This window comes from Anabrus simplex, chromosome 1, assembly GCF_040414725.1.
Source record: "Anabrus simplex isolate iqAnaSimp1 chromosome 1, ASM4041472v1, whole genome shotgun sequence".
NCBI classification, from domain to species: Eukaryota; Metazoa; Arthropoda; class Insecta; order Orthoptera; family Tettigoniidae; genus Anabrus; species Anabrus simplex.
In genome coordinates, this window is record NC_090265.1 from 41,479,184 (window position 1) to 41,502,365 (window position 23,182).

The window sequence follows — 23,182 nt, forward strand, 5'->3', positions numbered from 1 at the left end:
TCAAGTAAGTGTAAATAAATTTGAAACTATTGCCTCAGTGCTCAATAAAAAACATGTGTGCACACGAACAGTTTTAACAGAGGAAAGTTACTGAATAAATCACTCACAAAATTAGCACAACAAGTAGGGTTTTCAGTTTCTTCTGTGCACAGAGCTACAAAGCTTGTGCACATCAAACCGTACAGGTTTACACAGGCCCATTGTTTAAAACCTGCTTATCCAGTCACAAGAGTGAGATATTGTGAGTGGTATCTTGCATCATTGAATGATCGTTTATTCAACCCACAACTTGTGTTCTTTTCGGATGAGGGCTGGTTTCATCTTAATGGTTGTGTGAACAGTCATAACTCTTGCTAGTGGTGTAGAAAATCCTAATGGTGTTTATGAAATCCTTCATTATGAAGGGTGACACTCCTAGCATCTTTTATAAGGTAAGATTTCACATAAGATTGTATACACACTTAAAGCAGGGTGGTGGCACATGACGTAAGTTGGGCTGTAGCACAGAGTACAAACACTGTGAGCTCAGTCTGGGTTTGTAAGAGGGTCCCTGTATACGCATCCTCCATCAATGAAGTATAACAATCCAACAACAATACGATGATATAAAACTAGTAAGTCCTAAACAATGAGGTATTTCATAAAAGTGTTAGAATAAGCCCAATATGCAGGTAGACAGAAATGTAGAGTGGTTGAGTATCAGCCTCCAGATCCAAAGATTGTGGGTTCAAACTTGGCAGAAGTAGCAGGATTTTTGAAGGGCAGAAAAAGGTTAATTCGTTACACCATGTCGTAGGATACTGAAATGTAAAATATCTCTGGATACATATTTGATGTTTAGCCAAAAAAAATTAAATTTCAAATATCATGTATTATATCAAATATATTGTATTATATTATATATAAATATATATATATTATGTATTGTATTGAATAGGCAGACCGCTTGGTTATAACATTTAAGTTTATCTTAAATATTCTCTATTTGATATATAGTCAATACGGGATTATTATTATTAGAAATGAAGCTCTTAAAGCTTGTTACATGTTACATGCAAAAAGAGTAATTAAAACTCGCCCATAGATCACCCAACAGAGATAGGTTTCTCTGCCATCTGTAGAGCGAAACGGAATGTTGAATGTGACATACAGGCAGCTTAAATGGTGTTTAATCTAAATTCCTGCACATGGTAGCTGAGGATATACAATTATTATTATTATTATTATTATTATTATTATTATTATTATTATTATTATTATTATTATTATTATTGAGATTGATGATGAGGAGAAAGCCCTTCTGTTTGAAGGCAGCAGTGTGTGAGGATATGGAGATTGCCCTTATCCTTTTGTGTTTTCATGTTTGTGCTTGTCTTTTTACAAGTCACTTTATGTTGCACCAACACAAATAGGTCTTATGGTGACAGTGAAACAGGAAAGGGCTACGAATGGGAAAGAGGCAGCCATGGGCTTAATTATGGTTCACCCCAACCATTTGCCTGGTGTGAAAGTGGGGAAACCACAGAAAACCATCTTCAGGACTGCCAACAGTGGAGTTCGAACCCACTATCTCCCAAATGCGAGCTCACAGCTCCTCTTTGAATTGCTTCCTTTTCCAGCACTAACTTGTCATTATGTTCATCCCATCACATATTCTTTACTTGTCCTTGTCTCTCTATATATGACTTTACCAAACAAGTTGGATGTTCGGTTAGGGGCACGCAGCTGTGACCTTGCATTTGGGAGGTAGTGGTTTCCAGCCCCACTGTTGGCATCCCTGAAGATGGTTTTTCATGGTTTCCCATTTTCAGACCAGGCAAATGCTGGGGCTGTACCTCAATTACGGCCACAGCCGCTTCCTTCCCACTCCTAGCCCTTTCCTTTCCCATTGTTGCCATAAGACTTATCTGTGTCTGTGCAACTTAAAGCCAATGGTAAAATAAAATATATATGACTGTCTCTCAAACTGTATACCAGTAAGAAGTCTTTAGAATACAAACACTTGAAAAATATCCTGGATACAGTAAGATATGCATTTCAATTGATAATAAACTGCAGTGCATTTTTTTTAACTATGTGTTCTTTTTCAAGCTAACATTTCCTCCATACTTCTGTATGTAATATATTCTTCTGTTACAGTATGTGTCTGGTGTACTGAATAAGGCACATCTAAACTTAAACAGTGCGATAGTGTAAGATGACAGTAGTATTTAAATAATATATTATTCAGGTCCACCTTTTCAATACGAATTGTAGAATGTTTTAAATTACATGTACGTTCAGGGACTAGTTTTGACCTAACAGTAGGTCATCATCAGCCTAAAGCAAATCAAATACAAATGTATCAAAGAAATTAAACAATGTAAAGACACAAGGGTCTTAAAAATGTACATACCATGTAAGATATTAAGATAAGAGTTCGAGAGATGCGCTGCATTACGTTAAAAAATAGCGCTATGATAGTAAGTAAGGGTAAGGGTGTATTCTGCCCGAAGGCAGGTCCGAACCTCTGCAGAGGTGTGCCTGAGCCGGAGTTTACGTTCGGTAGGGTGGCCAGTTCCTTTCCGCTCCTCCATTCCCTTACCCCCCACCAACAGTGCGTGGCAACCCGTCCACTTCTTGAACACGCCCAGTGTTGCTTAACTTCAGAGATCTCACGGGATCCGGTGTTTCAACACGGCTACAGCCGTTGGCTTTATGATAGAGATTCATAAAAAATCCTGTGCGCTGTACAACATTTAAAAAGTTGTTTAAGAAAGAGATCCTTAAATTGCTGGTCAAGGATATCAATATAGGCTGGTTTTTTAAAGATGCTGCTTTCCATTCAAAGATCAACTGAGCCGAAGTCACGCTGTCTTCTCAAGATGTTCATAAATTCAGTACACATGGATGCGAAGCATGATGTTAGAAAGTCTCTTCTGTTTTCAGGATCTTGAAGGATGATGATTGTTGTGCGTGGAGGCTTAATACATAATAGTAAATCAAGGTGGTTGGATTTTGCAGTTCAATGCAGACCTTACAGCTGACATTGAATAAATGACAGCTAAGATAGAAAGAGTTAAGTTAGGGGGGAAAATATACATAAATGAAATATGCCATATGGGAAATACTTCGCTTTGTAACAAGCCGAGCGGAGCTGGAAATGAAGCATAAATGAGGAGTGGAGAGGGTGAGGTTCAAACGAAGTATTGTGATGGAATTGCGGGGAGCAGAGGAAGGAAGGGGAAAGATTAGTGTAAGATGATTCATTAAAATGATTACTGAGGAATTTGTGCCTGAGTGGGCTTTTTTAAGTTGCTATTTGTGAACTGCCAAGAGACGACTGGCATATTTTTTTTCTGTGTGATTTCTCTTGTAAGTAGTGCTGCTTTAAAAGCAATGGATATCAGGTGTATGTACAAAGATTCCTTAATAATGTATTGTAATTAGTCATTTATCTATTAATTAATTTATTAATGACTTTCTGTACATGGCAGAGTTCAGCTATGAAACCTGGTATTTTGCCGAACCATATAATTATATACCCGCATAAACATAGTATATTGAAAATTATCATCATCATCATCGGTTTGCCCTTCCAGCGAGCCGGGTAGGGTGTTTGAAAACGAGCGTCTTCCAAAGTTGCCTATTCAGAAACATTTCGTTGTCCAAGACAGATTCCCAATTCCATCCTCTTCTCTCCACGTCTTCCCTCAGTTGGTCCATCCATCTTCTTCTTGGTCTTCCAGCTGGTCTTCTACCTGTTATTCTCTTTTCCAAATAAGCACATGGTAACCTTGTGCTATTCATTCGTTTAACATGCCCAAACCATTTAAGTCTAGATGACCTAAGTCTTTCCTCCATTGATTCATTTAGACCTAGATTAGATCGGATCTCATCATTTTTCACATGATCAAGTCGGGTCTTTTGGAGGGCAGTTCTAAGAAATTTCATTTCACAGGCTTGAATCCTACTATAATCCTTTGATGTTAGTGTGCAGGTTTCCAGAGAATATGTAAGGATAGGAATGAAATATGACTTGTACAGGGTCATTTTTGTTCTTTGTGGGACTTTCTGATCCCATAGTAGGTGTCTAACGATGCTGTAAAAGTTAGAGCCTTTGGTTACTCTGTTTGTTATTTCTCTCTCAGCTCTGTTATTACTAGCGATTACGCTTCCTAAATAACTGAATTGGTGTACTACTTCAACTTGGTGGTCCTGTATTTTTATGTTGCATTCTGTATAATGTCTGCTGATTTTTAATGCTACTGTTTTTGATGGGTTCAATTTCATTCCATAGTCATCAAACTTCTTACACCATGCATTCAGATTATTTTGCACTCCCTCCTCTGTTTCATCCCATATTGCCACATCGTCTGCAAACACCAGAGCCTGAAGATCTTTATTACCTTTTCCTTTTAGTTCCTTTAAAATGGTATCCATAACTGCTATGAATAGAAGTGGTGACAAGGCACTTCCCTGTTGTACTCCTTTGGTTGTATTGAACCATTCAGAGTGACCATCTCCAATTCTGACACAATTTTTACAATTACTATATAGCATTTGGATCTTCCTAATAAGGTACTCTGGTACACCAAGTTTTCTAAGACTTTTCCAAATAGTTGATCTAGGAACATTATCATACGCCTTTTCAAGGTCCATAAACACAATAATTAGGTCTTTTCCTCTTTCCCAGTGTTTCTCTGCCAACATCCTCAAAGCAAATATCAGATCTGTTGTGCTTCTTCCAGTCCTAAAACCATGTTGTTCCTCTTCTAAGATAGGCTCTAGTGTATCCCTTACTCTGGCTTCAATGATCTTCTCCATAATTTTAAGGCCGTGTGATAGGAGGGTAATGCCTCTGTAATTTTCACTTTTCCTTCTACTCCCTTTCTTAAAGATAGGAACTATCACCCCTTTTGTCCAATCTTCAGGTATTTCATTATCCTTCCATATTGTTCTGAGAACTCTATACAGCCACTGTATTCCGGGTGGACCAGCAGCTTTAATCATGTCAGCTGTAATTTCATCAGCTCCTGCTGACTTACCACTTCTCATCCTGTGGAGAGCTTGCTCTACTTCTGTCCATGTAATTGGGATATCTTCCTCTATTGTTTTCTGTCCTACATCCTCAACAGAGATCTCTTTAGGGCCATTTAGGAGCTTGTCAAAATACTGCCCCATTGTATCCGTGATATCTTTCATATTGCGAACTATATTCCCATCTGCTGTCTCCAGGGCTGTAATTGCTTCTTTATCTGATCTTTTACTTTTAACTATTCCATATATCATTTTCATATTCCCTTTACTGTCTTCTTCCAGTTTAGTTGTAAATTCTTTCCAACTTTTCTCTTTTTCTTCCCGTACAATTCTCTTGACTTCCAACTTTCTGTATCTATATTCCTTCGCTATCTCTTCCAATTTATTGTTGTCTATTTGGTCACTGTTGATTCTTCTGTCAGACTTAGCCACATCAAGAAGTTTTTTGGCTTTATTCCTTTTCATTATGGCTTCTTTCACTTTATCATTCCACCAAGATGTTCTTTTCTCTCTCACTCTTCTGCTTGTTCTTCCACATATTTTATCTGCACTACCAACCAGACTTTCCTTAAAATCATTCCATTCTTCATTACCTTTCTTTGTGTCTGTTATTGGTATTTTAGCTCTGATTTCCTCTTGAAACTGCTGTTTGACTTCTGCTATCGTATGCGACAGTAGACGGTACTACCTGCGACTGTCTGGCCGAGGGTCTGGCGGCCGATACCAAACCAGGCAAACTAAGGGAAAACCAATAGCTGCGAGCAGAGGAGTCTTCCCTTAGAAGATTGGATAAGATGTGACCTTTGTGTGGGAAATAACACATAAATTCATCAGCTGCTGCCTTGCAGTGAGGCAGGGGACTGCCAAAGGCTAAGGGAGACCACCCTGAAAGAAAATCCTCTAGTACGTTAGGCCTAGCAAGTCAGTACAGGAGTACAATGCAGTTGCTTTCAAAATTGAAAATTATAACTACTTAAAATTATAAGTATATTTAATATAAAAAATAAGGCTCCTAGAAGGAAACCATAATTTAATTTAATATAATTTAAAGTCAATGTAAAATGTAATTTAACTGAAATGTAAATTATCATAAAAACTAATTTTAAAATTATTAAATGCATGTATTATGATTAAAACCAAAATCGTGAAAAATTTAAACTATAATGTTACGGTACTTACTAACCTTACATTTCCATAATATTTATTTAATAATCTGCCATTTGCCTTCATGATCCAGTTAGCTTATGTTTTGTACAGGTGTTTATCATGAATTTATCTGTTACAAAAGAAATATTAATTTTATTAGCTGACCTCAGTTGTGTTATTAACTTTTTATTCCCAAGATAGTGGGTTTGATACCAGTTAAGTCTCATGGCATCAGAGGGTGTTTGAATGCAATAGTTCTGAATTGTTTGTTCCTGACACATTTAAGAACCTCTGCAGGACAAATTCTGACACTTCAGCAACTCTCTAAAATGGAAGGGATGTTAAAAATAATAATAAAAATTATTATTTTATTTATTACTAAGCCTGTTGATTACCATTTTTATATTGATAAAAAGAAATCTGGGAGACGTTTAATGCAAGAAACATTAAATAGAATGCAAGTGGAAGATGAAATCCAGCATAGTCTCAATACTGTGTAGGTAGTGGTATTATTGTAAAATACAAAAAGCATTTATTTATTCATTTAACTTGCTAAGAATAGTTAAACTAAAACATTTCCTTGCCAGTTTTTCTGATATCATAAGTCTTAAGTTTTAACATACTTATTGCAATATGGTCTTTCCAGAAGTATGTGTACAGTTACATTGTCTACTGCACCTGATATCCAATATTTTGGCAAACTGCAAATGTAGATGTTTGCTTTTAATCTGGTGTCTTAGAAGTAGATATGCATTTTGTGTGGTTTTAGTATAGTGTTTTCATTTTACTATAGTATATGTGCAGTAATTTATTAAAATTAAGATCCTTTATTTTGTGTTTATGAAAATATTCTTGTTTTAATAATTGCATATTTATAATACTGATCATACGAAATCTAGTACCTTCCTTAAAAATTTGCTCTAGCAATTCTAGGTGTATTTATTGCTCATGGTCTATCCATGATGCAACACTTTACAACAGTCCTGAACTTAATATTTAAAATATTTCTCAAATTGATTTGTTACTGAGCCTCCTTTCAGGCTCTGTGTTTTTCTGACATTATGGTAAAAAAAAAAAGTCACATTCTGAAACATTTTATAGTCCTTTCCAATCTTCTATGAGTGACAGGACTTTGAAACATTCTCCTAGCACTGCCTGAAATTTCAGAGAAGACCAGAATATTGGTGATCATAATGCAGTAGAATGTTGGTAATTTCGAGGTAAGTAAGATGCTACCATTTGATTCATTATCATAATCATAATATCATCAGTTTCTGTTTACCAGCACCAGCTGGGTCGGAGCATTAATGGCATCTATCTGTCTTCCTCCATCCAGCCACCATTGCTGCTCCTGTATTGGGCTCCAGCATAGGTTTCTTATTATACCGTTCTTCATTGAGACCATTCACCTTAGTTTGGGTCCACCTCTTGTTCGCCTTTATCATCCTCTTAGATACCCTGTCCTTCCGTCTTCCATTTTCTTAACATATCCAAACCATCTCAGTTTATTTCTCTTCATTCTATCGAAATGACAAATAGGTAAAGTGCTCTTCGTTTTAATTACTGCATTGATAGGGAAAGTTCCTTTTAGAGATCACTGTATGCATCTTGGTGTTAATATAATGAAAGATCTTCATTGGGGTAATCACATAAATGGGATTATAAATAAAGGGTACGGATCTCTGCACATGGTTATGAGGGTATTTAGGGGTTGTAGTAAGGATGTAAAGGAGAGGGCATATAAGTCTCTGGTAAGACCCCAACTAGAGTAGGTTCCAGTATATGGGACCCCTCACCAGGATTACTTGATTCAAGAACTGGAAGAGATTCAAAGAAAAGCAGCTCGATTTTTTCTGGGTGATTTCTGATAAAAGAGTAGCGTCAAAAATGTTGCAAAGTTTGGGCTGGGAAGACTTGGGAGAAAGGAAACAACCTGCTCAACTAAGTGGTATGTTTAATTAAGAACTAGTATTAGGTTTAATGCTCCACTCAATCACTACACTTCACTTTACAAGTGAAAGGATATTCAGTGTTTAAATATGTTATACATACAGTATATAAGTTTGTAAATTGCAACAATAAGTGGTATGTTCCAAGCTGTCAGTGGAGAGATGGCATAGAATGGCATTGGTTGATTTATAAGTTTGAGTGGTGTCTTTAAAAGTAGGAAAGATCATAATATGAAGATAAAGTTGGAATTCAAGAGGACAAATTGGGGCATATATTCCTTTATAGGAAGGAGAGTTAGGGATTGGAATAACTTACCAAGGGAGATGTTCAATAAATTTCCAATTTTTTTACAATCATTTAAGAAAAGACTAGGAAAACAACAGATAGGGAATCTGCCACCTGGACAACTGCCCTAAATGCAGATCAATAGTAACTGATTAACTTTGATTGAAAATTTTGTCCTCTCGGATTTCCCTCCTGGCATCTTCATTTCTAACCCTGTCCTTCCTTTTTAATGTCAAAAATTTAATTTTTGGTCCGTATTGAATCAAGATTTACATTAAGAAATATGGGTAAGTGGTCCCACCTATTCAGTACTACAAAATTGTGAAGTTATTAATACGTCACATATTTATTTGATCTCATTATTGGGACTGGTTTCGGCAACTTTACTTGCCATCATCAGCCTAAGAAAACTGTTACAAGGCGTTTTTAAACTCTACTTTAACATAATTTTTTAAAAATTTGTGTATGTACAACTTGAACCATTGTTCTTAAACTAAGTTTTTGTTTTGGGTGTACACCATAAACCTTATGTATTTAAATTACAAAGACTAGAATAATTCTTATGAGATATAATACAAGTCGTAATTGTTGTACAATCTTTTGAATATAAAACAGTGAGTGACATTGTCAAATTACTTGTAGATGTTATAAAAGGTTGATAACAGCATTGAGTTTTTGTATAACAATTTTTTGCATAAAATACATCTTGAATGAACATTAAGGGCATTTTTAATTATATTTGACGTACAGTAAAATTGGCAGAATTCATTTTAGAAGATTAAAAGTCATTGTACATGAGGGAACAATCAGATTGCAGCAACCAATTTTTTTATAAAAACAGTTCCTTGTAGAATGTTTGAATTTGCCTTGATAGTATCTAGAGTTTGGTGACTAGTATCTTGTGTGGATACAGTAAATTAAATTATATTAGCATATGTGTCACATAGTACTGATCTTATATTTTGATTGTTGTATCCATAATTATGCATAGATTTGAGAATTGCAGACTGGTGGACGAGATTTCTTGAAAAAAACAATATGTTCGAAAGGATTTTGGTAGATCTAGAAAGATCTCGAACCAAGACGGACCTATAAGAAGGAAATATAATGTATGTTAGCGTGACGGAAGCGGAGACAAGGAAAATTCCCTTTTTGTAAATAGAAACTCGCCTCGAGCACCAGGTTGGCAAGGGTAAAGTTAAAGAGGAACTGCCTTGCGAGATGACAGGCAACAGACCGCAAACCTTAGCGAAGAGGCAGAGCGTGTTATGTAGGGGAAGGGGTGGTGGCGGTAGCTAGAGGGCGTTCGTCGGGAGGGCGTGGATTATGGTGGGGGTATTATGCTAGTGTGTTATGTACTATTTTGTATACTGATTTATCTTTTGGTATTTCAAGATTATTAATTACTGAAATAAGTGTATCAAAGAAAATTGTAGGTTTATCGGACAAGTCGTTAGTGTTCTATCGATCCAGACATCAAGTTCACAATAGAATCTGAAGTTAATAAGGCTCCAAATTTTTTTAGATTTAACCATTACTAGGCTTCCGTTTCCTTTTAAATAAAAAAATCTGTTGAAAACCAGCACACACCGCTATAACCATTTAACAAGACTCCATACACCCCTCCAATACTCATAGTTTGATACACCGTGCCTTTAACGTCCCCATGTCAAAATCTGATTTAAATAAAGAACTTGCCATTATATGTAGCATTGCACTCCACAACGGCTACAACCACAGTTTTATAGAACGCATAATATATAAGTTTAAGCACTGACCGAAATCTAATTTACAAAAAGAAATAACTAGAATAAAAACTTATTCAACATTTACATTTAATCCTGACATTTATAGATTAACAAACATATTTAAGAAGAAAAATATCAATATTTCCTTTAGAACCAACCAACAACAGAAATCTTGACATATTTCATCATTATAACCTAGTCAACGTTTCCAACCCCTTTGATAAGTCAGGTGTATATAGATTTCATTGTAACAACTGTGCCAGCACATATATTGGACAAACAGGGAGATCCTTTAAGATCAGATACAATGAACATGTCAATGTCAATGCTATTAAATACAGGAGATTTTCAGCAAGAGGGCAGCATATAAATGACTATAAACATAGCTTTCACAATGTTAAGCACAATATAGACATCATCGAAATAATAAACAAAGGCCCTTTACTAGACTTAATGGAGCAGTGTTTCATTTTACTGGATCAATATTATAACCCTAACTACAATTTTATGAAATTACATAGCTCCTAACGTTACCCTAGAAATGCGACGGGGAAGTCACCAAACATTTTTTCTCATATGAAGATTGAGTTAAGGAATTTTCACTGTAATGGTAGACCTGTTTGCATACCATCAGTCACAATCAGGTGGGGAAGCTTTCATTATAATGGTAGACACTCACTCTCCACCTGCCTGTTTACATCCTCAGAAAGACTGTCTTAGTGGTTTTCCCAACTGAAATGAACATACATTACAATGACATCAATAGGAATGACGCGATTAAAACCAATGCTTTTATATGAAATACTCAATCAAATGAAAAACCACACATTTTCTTACTTTTAACGAACAGGACTAAGCTGCCGGTCTAACAGTCCAAAATTCCAGAGCTGGAATGACCAAGCCACAGACTGCCGTGAACGGTGAACACACTTCGTCCCTTTTCGGCAGGGAGAGGGTCGAATAGTAGCGACTCCCAGGGCAAAAACTATGTCCTTTTACTAATCTGTTTTCTAGGAGTACCCGATGAGTCGGAAAGTATCAATTCATTACACTGGCGGCGGAAAAAGGGACGAAGCGTGTTCACGGTTCATGGCAGTCTGCAGCCTGGTCATTCCAGCTCTGGAACTTTGGACTGCTTCTCCTCTGGCTTGGAGGCAAAGTTTTCCTCTAATCCATAGGAGAAACCCCCTCTTCACTGCTAATTTGGAATAAAATGAATGTAGAATTTAATACAAATGAAGAGATAGAAGCTCTTCTGAAGAAACTGCTCTCTTCAGGGTTGAATTTTGAGTTTATTTTATTTAGTGAATTGCGATGCTATAATTTGGAATAGCCCTCATTGTTATTCTAGACCAGGCCATATTACTTCCAGTACTCTTCTAAGTGAGCCTCTGCCTTAAGTATGCCCACTGTTCATTCAAAACAGCGTGTCAGAGTAGGGATTGAATAGCTGGAATACTATGATGAACCAGTGTGTTACGTACCAGCAGTACGGTATCAGAAAATGTAGGAACCAGAGGGATGGCATGCTAAAGAAGAAAGTTTTCTAACTCCCCGGCTATTTCCTGCCAATATTCAGTCAGGCTATTATACTCGGTACGCAGCAGTAATCCCATCTATCGGATTTGAGAGGCAGCATAAGAGGCAAAGAACATCACAGCAAACAATGGTCAGTGTTATTATTGATCAATGTTATGCGCTTTCGATATTAAAGGCCTTCACATTTAGTTTTCTTCCGACTCTGAAATACCACTCTTATCATAGTCGGTACGTTAAAACTGAATAAAACATAAATGGCCAGAAATTGTATTCTCTGTTTGTTATGTAGTACTTTTTAATAGGACCAATAACATAGGTATTTAAAAATTACATTTTAGGCACTTTCCCCTAAACTACAATTTCGTCCAGGGTGAATAAAATTGTTCATAGCTTAGACTGTAGTTTCTTATTCCCCGACTCTATATACCGATTTTCATTAAAATCTGTTAATCCATTTTCTCATGGCTCGGCGTTGATACGGACTTAGCAAAAAAGAAATACAAATTCATGAATATCCGTGTTATCATATCCGGTACGGTAAAATGCATATGACACAAATGGTTGGAAATTTAATTCCATATAACTTTGGTTATGTTGTATTTATTGATACAACCACTAATAATATAAATATTTGAGAATTACATTTTAGGCCTTCCACTAAACTACCATTTCACTCAGCGTGCATTAAATTATTTATAGCCTAGATTTTAGTGGCTCATTCTCCGACTTTGCATACTAATTTTTAATAAGATAGGACCACTAATAACATAAATATTTGAAAATTAAATTTTCAGCCTTCCCCTAAACTACCATTTCAATCAGCGTGAATAAAATTATTTATGCGACTTATTCCCCAACTTTGCATACCAATTTTCATTAAGTTCTCTTTAGCTGTTTTTCAGTGCTGCGTGTACATGGATACAGACAGACAGACAGAAATTACGGAAAAGTAAAAAGTGCATTTCCTTGTTACTGTGGACATGACCGATACAGAAATAGCACTCTTTTTAAATTCTGAGCAATGTACAGATTTAAAATAGTTTTACTTGAGTCCGCCTTGTCAATACACCGTATAATGATAGAAAATTATTTATTTTACCATACATGTTTTGGGAAATCATCCATTCCCTTCACCTATTTTAAATAGTTCTGTAATACATTCAGACAGGTCAATGCAGGATCAAACAACCATGGTTAAGTTTATCAACACAGATAGGTCTTATGGCAACAATGGAATAGGAAAAGGTCAGGATTGGGAAGGAGGTGGCTGTGGCCTTAATTAAGGTACAGCCCCAGCCAGCATTTGCCTGGTGTGAAAGTGGAAAACCACGAAAAACCATATTCAGGGCTGCTGACAATGGGGTTGGAACCCACTATCTCCTGGATGAGCTCACAGCTGCACGTCCCTAACCGCACAGCCAACTCGCCCGGTATGTTTTGTTCTACAGGAACTGGTATGTTTATAGTGTTATAATTTATATTGAAATTTTAGTGTGTTTAACAGACTAAAAAGTTTATATGTTACATTTTACTAAGTCGACAGTGGGAAGTATGATTCCTTCTTAACATTTTATCACTTATATTCATATTTTTCTGTACCTTTATTTTTCCTGTGTTTATCTGGTTTTCTTCTTATCCCACACATTCCACGTAAAGACTGAAGATCTATCAAGATGGCCGCTCAATGAGTGTTGATGCTCGCCCTCCTATGGAGTTGGGAAGCAGAAACAAGCTCATTGGGGACTGAGAAGAGATGGATGTAGAAGAACTGGTATTGATGAGGAGAAAGCCTATATATTTGAAGATGGTTTTCCATGATTTCCCATTTTCACACAAGGAAAATGCTGGGGCTGTACCTTAATTATGGCCACGGCCACTTCCTTCCCAGTCCTAGCCCTTTCCTGTCCCATCGTTGCCATAAGATCTATCTGTGTTGGTGCGACGTAAAGCCAATTGCAAAAAAATATATATATATTTGAAGATGTGGAGATTGTCCTTTGTCCTTTTTTCTTTCATGTTTGACCTTGTCTCCTCTTTCTGTTGCTCCCTCTTCTCAAACTGAAATGTCACTGTGTGTATCCTGTTGTATGTATGCTTACACATTAGTCCTGTTTCTTGATATGGGTTTGGGGATGAGGTGAGGTGAATTTTTATGACAGGCTTTTTATTTAATAGGAAAAAGCACCCAAAAGGGCATATACAATATAGAATATGATTACATCATTCTTTGCTAATTTGTGTGATGCTTTTGGCCTTTTTTAAACAGAACACAATATGGTATTTTTCGCAGCACTTTGCACAGAGTGAACGTATGCAATTCTTGTTTGGCAGATGGAATTTCTTACTGTTACATAACTTGTGGTGGTAGCCGCGAATGGCTAGTCTTGTGATTGTGTGTCTTTGTTCTTCGTTAGCGTTTGTCCAGGATCTGTCTTGCATTACATCGGTACTGTAAAATTCCAAGTTGATGTCCATTCGTTTTTATTTGGTAGCAGCTAGAAGTGCCTGGTAAGCGTCGTAGATGGCAGGTTGAGCTTTATATCTGATGTCCTCTATGAAGAAGGTCTCTCTTGATAATTCATAGGCAAGTCACAATGCAGTGTTTTATGAACCTTGCTTTCACTTTTTCAATTCTCTCGAGGTTCTTGTACTTAGATTTTCTCATATTAGTTCTATGCCATATGCTTTTATAGCTTGATACCCTTCCTGATGCCAACTTCACTTTACGAGCTAATGAAGATAAAATGAATGATGGTGAATGGAATTGGGCAAGGACATAGCTGTGGTCTATGAACAGGAACTTTCCCAGCATCATTATTATTATTAAATGAAATGGCATATGGCTTTTAGTGCAGGGAGTGTCCGAGGACATGTTCGACTCGCCAGGTGCAGGTCTTTTGATTTGACGCTCGTAGGCGTCCTACACGTCGTGATGAGAATGAAATGATGATGAAGATAACACATACACCCAGCCCGCGTACCAGTGAAATTAGGCAATGATGATTAAAATTCCCGACCCTGCCGGGAATCAAACCCTGGGCCCCTGTGACCAAAGGCCAGCACGCTAACTATTTAGCCATGGAGTTGGACATTATGATTATTATTATTATTATTATTATTATGATTATTATTATTATTATTGTTGTTGTTGTTGTTGTTAATAATAATAATAATAATAATAATAATAATAATAATAACAACTACATCGCAATTGGGAAATATCCCAGTGGCAATGGTGACTTACAGTAGTGAGATAATAAAGTAAAGTTAAAACATAATTACCCAACAACAAGAATACAACAAGCAATTCCGTGGAAAGAAAATATTACAAGAAAAAGTACTTGGTTGACATTTTAATTCCAGCACCATCATAATACACAAATTCACACACAACTTAAGTATTTTCAGTGCTTATCACTACAGCTTACAATACTATAGTTTGAGCTTATTACTAGCTTAACATTACAAGTGATAATAAAGTAAAGTTAAAAACTGAATCACCCAACAACGACAACAACAACAACAATAAGAGTGCCTAGAAGTGGAATTGGGAAACCATAGAAAACCATTCTCACGACAGCTGATGGTGAGGTTCAAACCCACATGCCTCCTGAATGCAGAATTTTGGCTCCATAGCCATAGCGTGTAACACGTGTGGCCACTCCGCTTGGTCCATGTTTAGCCTATAGTGTGTTTCTATTCATGCATCTAGCTTTCTGTATATTACTTCTTTCCAGGGTGTTTATCATGCAATGCTCAGTGGAGATTGTGAAGTGTTTGGACATAATGTTCCCCAGGCTCAACAAATTCAACCAGAATGCACCTTCTGCATCCAGCAGACTTTACTGTCTACTTTCTTTTTTTTTGTCAGTAAATTCTGATAGTGCCATTTCATGCACTGCCATTCATTTGTTTTACTTTCACCAGCCCCGTGGTGTAGAGGTAGCTTGCCTGCCTCTTACCTGGAGGCCCCATGTTTCATTTCTGGCCAGGTCAGGGATTTTTACCTCGATCTGTGGGCAGATTCGAGGTCCAGTCAGTCTTAGTGATTACAATTAAGGAGCCATCTGACAGTGAGATGGTTGCCCTGGTGTAGAAAGTCAAGAATAACAGCCAAGAGGATTTGTCGTGCCAACCACACGACACCTTTGCAAGTTATAAATCTCATTCTGTATTGACGGTTATCACTTTACAAATAAAAGTGTTTATAAAATCCTCCTCATCAATACAAATCAATTCATCTGTTAGATGGAACAAAGTCTATACATGTTTCAGTCTATTCTGAAGGCCATCTTCAGTAGCAGAACAATTATTACATGACACAAAAACAAATTTAAAAATCTTGATGAAGTGAAATGACAGTGATCATGATTAATGAATTAAAAAACATATTGAGGTACAAAGTCCTCTCGTCTGATAGGCCGTTCTTGATTGACAAATAAAATTTGCTGACTGTTATGAAAACACTGTGCTGGGCAGTGTAGTGAGACCGTCAGTACTGTGGATTAAAAAGTGTGTAACATTTGTAATAAAAGTTGTCGTAATCAGCAGGCCTTGGGGCTGAGCAACGGTCACTTGGTAGGCCACAGCTCTTCAGAGCTGTTGTGCCATGAGCTTTTTTTTTTTTTTTTTTTTTTTTTTTTTTTTTTTTTTTTTTTTTTTTTTTTTTTTTCCATTAAAATATCTTGCCGAGATTATAGTTCATCATATCATTAGATAGAAAATAGTGACTCTCAATGTTGGTTAATTACAATTTTCTCTTTCCTTTCCCCTCTTCACTATTTTTTCCATTCTTTTGACCTATTTTTTCCATTCTTTTGACCACCTCACTTTTTATTTAACATACTTACCTGCAATATGTCACAATTATTCCAGTGCCCGAAAATAATATAAACTGCCTTCTTTTTGCAGTGTCAAGGTGTAAGGAGTGTAAGTCCATTATGTTGAAATAAAGGCAAGTATCGTAGTTGTTCAAAATTAGAATATTTTGAGGTTGATATTTTATCCCTGCAGAGTGACATTGTCACTGTACTCTTCACTATAAATTACACAATTATTATTGAAATCAGTTTGTGTATGTATGTCTATCACACAGTCACTTTTTCCTTAAATGAGATCAGGGATGAGGTGAGATGAAATTAAAATAAAAACTTCTCTAATTCAAATTTTTGACATCTTGAAGGGATTTACTTTTCCCAATGGAATCTTACATGTTTTATGTGTTAAATATTTTCTATAACACGAAGTTCTATTACTCAATTTTTTTTTATACCCAGAAGGATATTTGAAGCCCAGATGTAAAATGTGTTTCTGTAACTCAAAATTCTGCGGAACATTATGCTTGTTTGTACACATTATTCCCACAAAAAACTAGTTCCTATAGAAGGAACCTGAACTTAAGTCATCTCCTTATAAAAGTATAAGCAATCTCTAAATTTTAATCAGAGTGTGTTGTTTGACTAGGCGCATGCCATAGCATCTTAATAGTACTTCACGTCACAACCTTCAATAGCCGTGTATCATATCAGTTTAAAATCCTACTTTAGGCTTACTTTGCAACACTCAAGAAGCTATTGACAGTACAGGGCTCTGTGAAAGTTGAGAGTTCCTGGCCTGCTGGGTTGGTCAAGCCCTGGCCAGATTTTCCAGTTGTATTCAAGGACAGTCATCAGTTGGTGAGGGCACATTTGGTGCTGTCAATATGCTAGAAAAATTTATGTTACAAAGAAAACAGCAAAAGAAAATTACAGACTCAATATGAATTTTTAATAATAATAATAATAATAATAATGTTATTTGGTTTATGTCCCACTAACTACTTTTACAGTTTTCGGAGATGCCGAGGTGTCGGAATTTAGCCCAGCAAGAGTTCTTTTACGTGCCCGTAAATCTACCGACACAAGGCTGACGTATTTGAGCACTTTCAAATACTACCAGACTGAGCCAGGATCGAACCTGCCAAGTTGGGGTCAGAAAGCAGCACTTCAACCGTCTGAGCCACTCACCCCGGCATATGAATTTTTAAGTACTGGTATCCAAAATAAGAATGTTCTCTATAAAGGCATAATAAAGCTGGTTTTAAAACATCAACTTGTAGAAGCAAAGAAAATATAATGGCATTGGTGGAGCCAAAGTTGTATACATGTTATTTTGTATTTCAAATATTTGATCATTCGAAGTGTTTTCAGCCTCCACAAGCACTTTGAGATATCAAAGTTTGACTGTATATGGCATGCTTTTATAGATGGATGTCCTTCTTGATACCAGCTTGAGTTTTAGGAGCTAATAAAGATGAAGTGAATTATGGTGAATGAAATTGTATAAGGAGATGGAAGGAAGTGACTGTGGCCTATGAATAGGAACTGTCCCAGCATTTGCCTGGGAGTGAAAATGGGAAACCACAGAAAACTTCTAAGGACATCTAACGATGGGGTTCTAACCCACTCGTCTCTCGATTGCATAGCTTAGCTCCATCGCCATAGCACATTAATACGCACAGCCACTCTACTCGGTTTTTAATCAGTTTACACTATATAAAGAGAATATGCAGTATGTGTGTACGGAAATAGTATATTCAGATATACATTCTCTTCATACATTACTCTGCTGGCGAGATGTAGTGTATAAAGTGCACTATGTCTTATGGTATGGGCTAGAATAAATTTGTTACTTTCATTGACCTGTCTCAGTCTCATCCTTGGCTTTGACAATATGAAAGTGACTGATGTATAAGCGATGTTAGTAATACCATTCCTTATGCAGCCAGTCCCTGTTATGAATGGTGTGAAAATACCACTCATAAGGTCACTTGGTGCATGCATTTCAGTGGGCTTGGCAGGCTGATATGCAATAGCAACTTCTTGCTTGGTGAGGAAAGCATAAGGAAACTACCTCGCTCTTCATTTCCCTAGTATGCCTCTGCAGTGGCACCTAGGTTATCTATGACAGCTGTTGGCAGAGCTGTAGAGGATCAAACCAGCCTTCGGGTTGAATACCCAACATACATACATGAATTATACAAAAAGTTGTTTTGATCCAATTAATAATAATAATAATAATAATAATAATAATAATAATATGATTCCAGCCCAAGTGCAGGGTCTGAGGTATGATGCCAAGCTATCTTCTTCTTCTTCTACTTATTGTTATTATTATTATTATTATTATTATTATTATTATTATTATTATTATTATTATTATTATTATTATTATTATTATTATTTCAATTTCATTTGGAGTTGGCTGGAGTGACCCATTGCCATTATATCATTTAGAGATATATTTTAATGAATATGCCCCAGGTAATAAAACTGAAACTGTTCATAACTGATGGTCTTTTTATTATCTCCTGATTCTACATGTTTTGTGTTGTGTGGTATTTCATCAAGTTTGTCACACAACTGGTACAGTACTGTACTGATGAGAACCAGTACCATTTTTTTTAACCCTCCAAGTGCTGATCGTTTCACTCTTAAGTGTTGAGCATTCTGAAGGCAGCGTGCAGATACATTTTAAAAAATTGTAATAAATACAAATTTGTAACTACATATGGCATATTATATATCAATTTGTTCACAAAGAATTAGAGAATAAGATAATTGTAGGATGTTTTACTTACAAGTATCCAGTAAAAGTATAATGGATGATAAGTCATATATATTTTTTAAATCAAAAGGTATTCCAATTTTTGAGGTTGGTCACAAGCACTAGCCTACATTATCTAAAATTAAATTCCAAGATATACAAAATGTGCCAAATTTCATTACAAGCAAAATGATATATAATAATAGAAACTTCAATGAATAATAAAAAAGTCACAGGTAAAAAGACTCGGAGAGAGTCTGTTGCGGTGGGTCATTAGGTCTAGATGTGGCTGGTAGGGTTAACACGTTTGGATTGTCTACTTCACTACTTGACGCATCACTATAGTCATGGGTATCTAAATTAAGGTCATATTCTTCCCCACTTCCAGAAGAAAAGTCGTCTAATGATAAATCATCAGGAAAATCTTCTACATTTCCAATGTCGTCACCGAGCTCGATAGCTGCAGTCGCTTAAGTGCGGCCAGTATCCAGTATTCGGGAGATAGTTGGTTCGAACCCCACTGTCGGCAGCCCTGAAAATGGTTTTCTGTGGTTTCCCATTTTCACACCATCAAATGCTGGGGCTGTACCTTAATTAAGGCCACAGCCGCTTCCTTCCCACTCTTAGCCCTTTCCTGTCCCATCGTCGCCGTAAGACCTATCTGTGTCAGTGCGACGTAAAACAACTAGCAAAAAAAAACAATGTCGTCTTCACTTTCATCACTCCCAAGCTCCTCCAATGCTTTTCTAATTGCACTTGAACCAATTAGTTCACTCATGTTTATATTATAATAATCACTAAACTAAAATAAACCAATTAAAATAGAGTAAATCAGGCACACAATTATCACAAATTGGCTAGCAAACAATAATCTTCAAATGCTCAAAGCAACTGGACAGTTTGAGTAGATGTAAACAAAGACCAGACAAGATCGCCCCTTACTGTTTTCTTTCCCCAACCAAAGACCAAATTGCACTGTCTACCAGATAGAGAATTTCATTTCACAGCTTGAATATTCGTAAAATCTATTGTTCTACTGATTTTATGAGTTGTTATACTGATTTTACGAATCGTCTCACTGCGAGATGATAGCACTTGAACCGGGATCCTAATCGTCTCGTAGCGAGACCATAGCACTTGGAGGGTTAAACACTTGTCACAAAAAGGCTACCAGTAGTTTTAAAAACTTAGCTACTGGTATTGCAAATATTTCTCAGCTACAAAATATAATGACAGAAAAAAAGAATCTCATTTTTATCCCTATTGACTATAATACAGTAATATGGTATCAAGGGAAGCTATGAGAAAGACCAACTAATCAACACTTTTTGTGAGAATTTATTGCTGAATTGAATAATATTTAATAAATTCTCACCAAGTTTACCGACTAGCTGATCCATCATAGCTTCATCTGGTAAAAATATTGTGAATAAACCACCTGTTATTTCTAGATGCCCTTTTCATTAAATTACAAACTAATGGATTCTCCTTTCATTGATCTTGAAGAAGGTTGAGATATAATTTTATTTCGCTTAGTGAGGTTTTCAAACTACATTGTCTAGGCATAGTCATTATTCTTGTAGTTGTACAAGTTATTCATACTCATATTATTTTTAAGTTATACTGGGCAAAGAGGACATGGAAGGCTTTCTCCAGTATAACCAACGCTACCTTTCACTTCCAGTAAGATTTTTCTTAAAGACTCCAAATGTAATGTTCACAATTTATCCACTGTTCCATATATGTTTTGATAATCTATAATAGAATTTCTGCAGGTATGAAATAAACTCAACCTCACAGTTGTACATAGTAGTATGTAGGAACTATTGAATTACAAATGTTACATATATATTACCCAGCATTCCCTCTATTTTAAGTTAATATTGTTCATGAAGCTCAAAGAACCAATCTTTTCTATTTCATTTACTTTTAAAATACCTTTATTTAAAATTTAAAAAATAAATGCTGTTAATAAACATAATGTTGTACAGATGTTATTTATGAGAAGGGTTCATTTTCAATAATTTATGTTTACTTCATTTAAAATGTTCAAAACTTTATCAATATGTGACCTTATTAAAAATGCATTGTTGTTTGCCATCAGTTGATCACCTTAGATATTCTTAATCTAAGTCCTTTCCATTACTTAATGTTCTATATTGTACATAGTAATGTTTCAACATATTAAATGTTTAAATGTTCAATGTTGGTTTTATAAACCACTTGAATGACATAAAAGACATTGCAACATAGCTAGAATTTTTTAAAAGTATCTCAGTGCAATTTAAGAATGGTTGTATTATATAATTAAAGAAAATCAGTTGCCGTTGTACATTTCAAAGTCTTTACTTTGTTGTTGAATTGAATAGAAGTATTTAAAACTGTTGTAAATTTTTTGTAATCACCTTACTGATTAAATTTTAATATACATTTGAAAATGATCTTTCATTCTTTTCAACTAAATATTTATCATGATTCAAGAGGATGACGACGACGACGACAACGACTACTACTGCTGCTGCTGCTACAGGGAAGGAAAAATCTAATGCACCGAGGATTTCATGGATTGGGGCAGATCGTGTGTGACTGACAGTGCACATGGCTTAGAGGGAACATGAATGGTAGGAACACATGAGCTCAGTCTGTAAACAGGCTCTGACAACATAACCGAGATCTTGTTCTTATACTTGTCATTGTCCATTACCACCATCGCATTAGCTGAGAGTATTGTCAGTTCAGAATCATCTGAATCTATGTTGTCAGAGCCTGTTTACAGATTGAGCTCACGTTATCCTCTCACTTGTGTGCCCAGCAGCACTGTGGAGCTCTTAAGGTGGTCCTCAATTTCAAAAGAGAAGTCTAAGCATCTGACTCTGAGGGACACACTGTCGCCAAGATTATATGGACTACCAAAATTCTATAAAGAATATGTTCCCCCCAGACCAATAGTCAGTGCGATAGGTTCTCCTACGAATACTCTGGCTAAATATCTAAGCAAATTGCTTCAGCCACATATAGGACGTACTGAATCATACATTAAGGACTCTATATTTCGTTAATAAGTTGTCAGCCATAACCCTTCAACCCAGTGCACTTCTGGTGAGTTTTGATGTGGAGTCCTTGTTCAATAAAGTGGCGATTAACTTGGCTGTGCCTCTCTTTGAGCATCTGTTCGTTGAGGACATCACTAAGGTATTTCACCACCTCATGGTGTGTGGCTATGGGAAGTCCATTTTCACCAGTAGTGGCTACTTTCTTTATGGAGGATTTTGAGGAGGAGGCTATTGCTTCGGTGTCCTTCAAACCAGTGATTTGGCATGTTGACAATACATTTGTGGTCTGGACAGAAGGTCCTAAGAAACTTCACCTATTTCTAAACCATCTAAATAAGCAGCATCCTTCAATTAAATTCACTATAAAGATGGAGTTGGATGGATGTCTTCATTTCTTGGATGTTCTAATAAGAAAGAAACCATATGGCTCCTTAGGGTACACCATCTATCATAATTCCTACCCACACAAATCGCTATCTCCATGCAGATTCTCACCACTACCCAGCACAAAAACAGGGCATTCCCACAACACTCACCACAAGGGCAAAACAAATTTGTGAGCCATCAAATTTGTAGTGAACTAAGTATCTCTAGGCCTAGGGTGGAGAAAGTGAAATCTGTCTGCAAAAGAATAAGGGTAGAAAATCTCCAGGACGAGGAAATTAGACAGAAGTATATGGATATGATTTGTGAAAAGTTTCGAACAGTAGACAGTACGCAGGTTCAGGATATAGAAAGTGAATGGGTGGCATACAGGGATGCTGTAGTAGAAACAGCAAGGGAATGCCTTGGAACAACTGTGTATAAAGATGGGAAAAGGCAAACATCTTGGTGGAATGATGAAGTGAGAGCAGCCTG

At 36.4% G+C, this 23,182-nt stretch overlaps 1 protein-coding gene across 1 annotated transcript in view; it reads left to right on the top strand.

The window, feature by feature from the left end:
* Positions 1–21,703, top strand: part of Gpdh1 (Glycerol-3-phosphate dehydrogenase 1) — a 152,282-nt gene extending 130,579 nt beyond the window's left edge. The window contains exon 9 of the mRNA XM_067156010.2: positions 16,599–21,703. Coding sequence (XP_067012111.2) covers positions 16,599–16,611 — 13 coding nt within the window. The 3' untranslated portion in view covers positions 16,612–21,703. The remainder of the gene's footprint in view (positions 1–16,598) is intronic.
* Positions 21,704–23,182: the final 1,479 nt, after the last annotated feature.